The sequence below is a fragment of the Asparagus officinalis genome, chromosome 8 (genome assembly GCF_001876935.1).
Source record: "Asparagus officinalis chromosome 8, Aspof.V1, whole genome shotgun sequence".
Classification (NCBI taxonomy): Eukaryota; Viridiplantae; Streptophyta; class Magnoliopsida; order Asparagales; family Asparagaceae; genus Asparagus; species Asparagus officinalis.
The window spans coordinates 15429125-15436024 of NC_033801.1; the positions used below are offsets into that span (position 1 = coordinate 15429125).

Genomic DNA, 6900 nt, shown 5'->3' on the forward strand with positions numbered 1-6900 from the left:
TGCACTAATAACTCGTCACAAAGATCGAGTTTAAGTGCCTTAAGCTTTGAAGCAATATGAGACATTTCCATAATGTACTCCCTGATGTTTTCTTTGCCCTTATACTTCATTGAAATCAAGCGAGCTAAAAGCGTGCTTGTTTCTACCTTATCGTTTTTCGCAAAACACTTCTCAATTTCGGCAAGGAAATCTTTAGCCTTAGTAATCTCTTCGGATTCTATGCCCCTGAAGGCTTCCGGAACGCCGCGCTTAATGATCATAAGACTCATGCGATTTGAACGCTCCCACTTCTCATGCTCCTTCTTTGCATCAGGAGTGCTATCCGCATTGAGAGGTTGGGGTTGTTCAGTTCTTAATGCATAGTCAAGATCCATGCAGCCAAGAACAATTAATATGTTCTCTTTCCAAACCTTGAAGTTTGTCCCATTTAGCATGGGAATTGAGTTGATGTTAGCAGAAATTGTTGCAGCAGATGCATTAGCTGAAATAAAACAAAAATGCTCACATCAATAACCATAATCAATAAAATTCAAATAATGACAATCCCCATCCAAGATACCGGCACAACATTAATATCAAGTCTTTGGACAGTAATATTAACTTGTAAGTGATACCTTGTTGCAATGATCAAACATTGACAATAACTCATGTCAAATAATGAAACTATCTTTGGATCGATTCATTATTCACATGTAAACCTTATAATTGTCACACGCTTATCATCGCAGATGTGTATACAGTCTAAATAAATATTAACCTTCCTTTGGGCCGATTAAATATTTACACGAAAGCATACACACAAACATCTCACATTCCTCATGAACAATCTACACAAGAGAGGTTACTTTGGCAACTTCTTGTTTCAATTAATCAATTGGAGTGAGAGACAACCTTAATACCTTAGTGTCATAATATTTGAATTAAATAATTGATTAAAACCAAATTAGATTTAAATTAATAATTTAAATCAACTGAATTTCTAAAAACTTAATTGGGGTCTCACAGCTTAATTAGGGCCCATAACTTAATTGAATAAATTAAGTATACCAAAGTGGGCCCATAACTTAATTGAATAAATTAAGTATACCAAAGTGGACCCATGAAAAGCCGAGGCTTAACCATTGTGAACACGAAGTTCGCTTGACTTCGAACGCGAGGTTCGACTGTATTGAGTACGAGACTCACTTAAGCACGAACGCGAGGTTCGCCTGAAAATGAACGAACGCGAGGTTCGTTTGATAAAAGAACGCGAGGTTCAACTTGGGAACGAACGCGAGGTTCGTTTAAAAAATGAACGCGAGGTTCGACTGAAGTACGAACGCAAGGCTCGACTGAAGCACGAAAGCGAGGTTCGTGTTAAAATTGAGCTTGACGCTCACCTGAGTTGAACGCGAGGTTCACCTTAGAACGAACGCGAGGTTCGTTAAAATTGAGCTTGACGCTCACCTGAGTTGAACGCGAGGTTCACCTTAGAACGAACGCGAGGTTCGTTAAAATTGAGCTTGACGCTCACCTGAGTTGAACGCGAGGTTCACCTTAGAACGAACGCGAGGTTCGTTGAGCGCGAAGCTCGGTTAAAATTGAACGAACGCGAGGTTCGTTTGAAGCTTTCAGCTTCGCCAAAATTTGAGGTAACCACCTCCTTAATGTTCGGCACGTTTCATGCACGAACCCTTAGGGTTTCAAAACCGAAACCGCCGCCGACAAACCCAAAAAAAAAATTCCTCGATTTTATTTTTCAAAATCAGATCCAGACCAAGAAAAAATCGAAGAAAAATCCAAAAAATTCCAAAAAGTTTTCGTTACTGTTCATCCGAAAAAAAACTTTAATGTTCATCCGAAAGTTTTCGTTACTGTTCATCCGAACAAAAATTACTGTTCATCCGAAAACAAAACTGAATCTTTAACCAGAGATTTAAGATCAAAAAACCCAATAAAACTTAAATCCCTAAGAATTAATCAAGGTGGCTCTGATACCACTTGTTAGATCTAAACCAAAACTTGAGATCTAAAACCATATAGCCATGATTAATTCAAAGAGATTAACAAGAATCTAAAAAGAGCGGAAGCTTATACCTAAATCCATAGATTGATCTTGATTTTGGGTTTTGGATCTTCTAACCTTAGGGTTTTCTCCTTTAGCCGAATTTCTCTCTTAGATGGGGGTGAAGAGAATTAGAGAGTGTTACCCTAGGTTAGGGACCATAACCCCTTATTTATAGATGTTGTACTTTTGTAATTTAGCCCCTCAATAAATCACAATTACAACCTGGTATCTGCACATATAACCCCATGACTTATTTAAATACTCAATTAACCCAAATTAATTGATCACTTTAGTGGGTTATCCTGAAAGATAGCAATACACATTGATTAATCGTATGTGCCCACAAATAGATTTATTAGATTAAATCCAACACCTCCAGCTCTAAACTATCTCCAACACTAAACTTTACGTTAGCATGCAGAATGTTCTAATATGATCCGTATTCAAATAAAATGTGTGAAAGGACAGTTAAAATCAAAGAATCTACAATTGAACTGTTTATATTGGAGCAAAAGGAATTAGAAGTATGAATGATTGATTCCAAAGATAATATGTATATTTTATATGATGTTCCTGGCCTCTGATTTCATGTCTAAAAAGGTTGATTCGAAGTGAAGGGGAAGTGAATATTTGAAAAAAATCCTGGGACCTAGACGCAATATTGGTTGTCTGTTCAATGAATTGATTTACTTACCGCTCGTTTTTGGGGCCAAGTGGGCCTGGTGGAGTAGTACATGTCCCATTCTTTGATCCAAATTGGAGCTTATATAATCTTGACTCACAAATTACATGATAGATTAAAAGGAATCATGCTACCATCAGTACTGAAGGGAATTGATCAGATGGAATAAAAACTTTTAACCCTTTTGTTATTATCCCATAGAGTTCAAAGTTGATGTTGTCATTATATCAACAAAAACCTCATAAATTTGTCATCAGATGCTCACAGCACATAAACATACAAAATATAGTTTTGATAATTTAAATAATACTGCAAACATTAAAACGTAAAATCATTCTTTTGGTCATCCGCGTATCTTCCTACTTTTCTAAAATACTAAAAAATCCTATAGTATAAAAACAGTACAAAATCAATAGTATAAGTGTGCATAGTATCAGCCGATTTGACCATCACTCAAATGCTCTAATGCTGCCAACTCACTGGTGTCTCCAGAGATAACCAAGCTGGTGAAAATGAAGCTAAATCTAGACGATATTTGCTGAAAGCGATTGATTAAAGTAGTATGAACAAGTTACGAGCTCAGCAGCCAGCAACAGTTAAGCATCGAGTTGATCCCCAACCTGTTTCCGTAGTAAAATACCAAGTTGCTCCCTCCTCGCCACAGAACAAAGTCTCCTTTTCTTCGGTCATCAAGACTTGCTCATCTCTCTACCGCCCGCAATCAACCGATAAACAAAAACATTTATACACAAAAAAGTGCTTTTCCCAACGTTTCACGTGAAGGAGTAAATTAAGGAGGGAGATGAGAACAATTTCGTTAAAACAAGTTGGGACGGAAGGGAGGAGGACCAGAGCCTGCTGGGACCCACGCCCTTAAATTGGAGGACAGAAAGCCTAACGGGGCCCCGCTAGCTCTAAGAGCAAACTACAAATACTCCCAACCCCCCGAGCCCCTTGAGAGCAGAAACGGAGCACTCTGCTTTCGTTTTCCCCTTTCTTCTTTATAAAAAAAAAAAAAACAGAGGCCAAAACAGAACAGAAAACAGAGCGTCCTTCTGTTTCCGATGGCCAGACCTCAGCAAAGATACAGGGGCGTTCGCCAAAGACACTGGGGATCTTGGGTCTCTGAGATCCGACACCCATTACTGTAAGATTTCGATAAATTTTCATTATCGGGGTTATTCAGTATTAGTCCCTCAAATCTTCAACAGTTCCGTGTTAGTCTCCCATGCCTTTGAAATTGCATATAGTAAGGGATATTTGGGTTATTGAGAGAACAAATTGCAACACCCCTTGGGATTTGAAGGAACTACGAGCAATTTCAAAATGCTGAGGGACTAGTATCTAATTAACTGATTTCGAACGATATGCTCTGTTTCTGTTCTCAAACTTTTGCTCTGTGATACTTTTTTTTCAGCAAAACAAGAATTTGGCTGGGGACATTTGAGACAGCAGAGAGCGCAGCGAGAGCCTACGACGAGGCAGCGAGGCTAATGTGTGGGCCGGCAGCGAGGACTAATTTCCCCTACAATCCCAATTCCTCTTCTTCTTCTTCTTCTAATTCTAGATTTTTATCAGCAGCTCTCACTGCTAAGCTTCATAAATGCAATATGATGTCCCTTGATCGAGCTAATCAGTCAATTGCGAAGAAGCCCATGGTTTCGATGAAGCAGGGTGAGATTAAAATTGAACAGAGAGAGATGCAGTGGAGTTATTTGGAGGAGGAGCACATTGAGCAGATGATTGAGGAGTTGCTGGACTCTGGACTGTCGATGGAGATAGTTAGTTAGTACTCATTTAGTAATGACTAGTAATGTAATGTAGCTTTTTATTTTATTTTTTTTCCTTCTAAGTTGAGGTATGAGATTGGATAATGCTGAGTTTAATTGTACAGGGTTATATGCGAGTTATTGAGTTGATATTTTTCTGAAAGATGAATCCGCAATGGTACATGTTTAATATGTAGCTGGTGTATGGAGAGAAGACTAATTTTTTGGATGAATGTTAATCCTAAAATAAATAAAAATATTAACTTATTTTGGATCTAGAAGTAATCTCTCATTTCTTAGTTGGTAACTGAAGAAAAAAAACTGACCTCGACGGCGGCGATCGTCGGAGTCGGAGGTGCAAACAACGACGGCGGATCGTCGGAGACGGAGGCTGCGATCGGCGACGGGGACTGCAGATCTGGAGGAGGCTCCGCTGCTCGCCTGTTGAAAGGGGCGAAGCTTTCGCCTGACGGCCGGTTGAAGATGTCGTCTGCGGGTTTTGGAGAGGCGACCAAATCTCGCCTGTTCGAGTGCGAGCAAACTCGCCAGGAGGGAACTCGCCTGCGGGCGTTGATTTCGCCTGCGTGGGTGGGATCCAACTGGATCGCACCAACTGCCCTAGGGTTTCCCTATAAAAGGGAAACCCTGTTCACGAGATCAAAATGAAGCTCACTCGCGTTTTTACAGAGGCGTTTTCTCACCTCTGTGACGGCTGCTCTTCTCAAGGTCAATTGAGAAGTGAATTTTTCGGTGAAGAAAAATTGCACAGTCATGTAGCAAATATTTACTACAGTAAAGAGTTGTTGTGAGAGATCTCAAGTTAGAGATTCTCTCTTTTACAAGCTTTGTAATTTCTTGTGGTTGAATAAGAAATTATTTGTGTAGCTCCCGTGGACGTAGACAAGTTTGCCAAACCACGTAAATCTGTTGTCTCGTCTCATATACTTATTGTTTTACTAGTTTTTACACACGTGCAATGCACGTGATTTAATACCATGATTAAGTATTTTTGGCAGTTTGTGCTTATTTTTTTCTGTAAACTCTTACATCCCAATTATTTTTTATGTTTGTTTAAATGGGATACACCCAATTTAAATTTTCATGTTGATATTTGAATTGAAAAAAAATAAATATAATTTAAAAATAATTTGAATATTCATATTATTTTTGACAGATATGAAACTAAGCTTTATTTGAGAAAGTATAGCATTGCAAAGTAAAAAATATTAAAATAGTGTTATACAAGGAAGGTGAATGTTTAATACCAATATGACAAAATGATTGATTTAAAGTATGTTAAAACGATGCAAAAGAGAATATAAAGTTTATTCTTAATCATTGATAGACTTCATAAAAAAATATAAATTAAAGATTAATGCTAACTCTAGTATACTTTTATATGATAAAAACATCCACATAAGAATATAAAAGTACTGAAAAAAATTCATGAAACTCCCTTCTAAAGATTCCTAATTTCACTCAAAATAATTAAACTATTCTATAAAATATTCATAAAATATTGTTTTTATTTCTTCTATTTTATTTTTTATTGAGTTAAGATCAATCCTTCTTCAGGTTTATCATTTATCATTTCTCGGACAATTCTAGAGTATTGTCTTCATCATCTACATCAATTGTGACATCAGGCTAATTTTGTATTTTTTTATGCTATTATCTTTCCTGGGCTCGTTAATTTTTTATCATCTCATTTAACTTTACAAAGAAGTCAAATGTACTTATGATGTTCAACACAAACTGCTCAAAATATAGACTTTGATTTTTTTTTTATTTCAATGAGAATAAATATTAATTTCATATATATAAAATTCTTTGTGTTCCTAATTTATTACTTAAATAAATTAGAAGCTATCTCTTTATTTTCCTCTAAAATGAATTCTTCTGATATGCATCCAATAAGAATTTTTGTTATTTCAATAATATTACCTTTGCTCTATCCCTGTTATTTTCCATAAAGATCTAAACTAAATACCTGCATTATTCATTACCAATTTCTCTTAGATTATAATATTAATATTTAATTTGAAGAACACAGTATGGAATTTATGAATAGTTACTAATTTTTCTTATGTCTTCCATGAAGATTTTTTCTTTGATTAGGATAAAGTTATTAAATTATGTTTTAATGTAACTCATTCAGTGCTTCATTAATAGATATGTCTTATGTTAATGCCAATTCAAGTGATTCATTGACGTTTTCTGAATTTTAGATTTATTTCCATCACTTTCCTATTTGCAATGGAAATAACTCAATTCTTTTCGGACAATTCTAGAGTATTGTCTTCATCATCTACATCAATTGTGACATCAGGCTAATTTTGTATTTTTTATGCTATTATCTTTCCTAGGCTCGTTAATTTTTTATCATCTCATTTAACTTTACA

At 36.3% G+C, this 6900-nt stretch overlaps 1 protein-coding gene across 1 annotated transcript; it reads left to right on the forward strand.

Moving 5' to 3' along the window:
• On the forward strand, positions 3710-4663 carry LOC109820662 (ethylene-responsive transcription factor ERF003). The gene is made up of 2 exons (XM_020386841.1): positions 3710-3876; positions 4147-4663. Exons 1-2 carry the CDS (start codon positions 3794-3796, stop codon positions 4517-4519), a joined length of 456 nt encoding a protein of 151 aa, XP_020242430.1. The 5' UTR covers positions 3710-3793; the 3' UTR covers positions 4520-4663.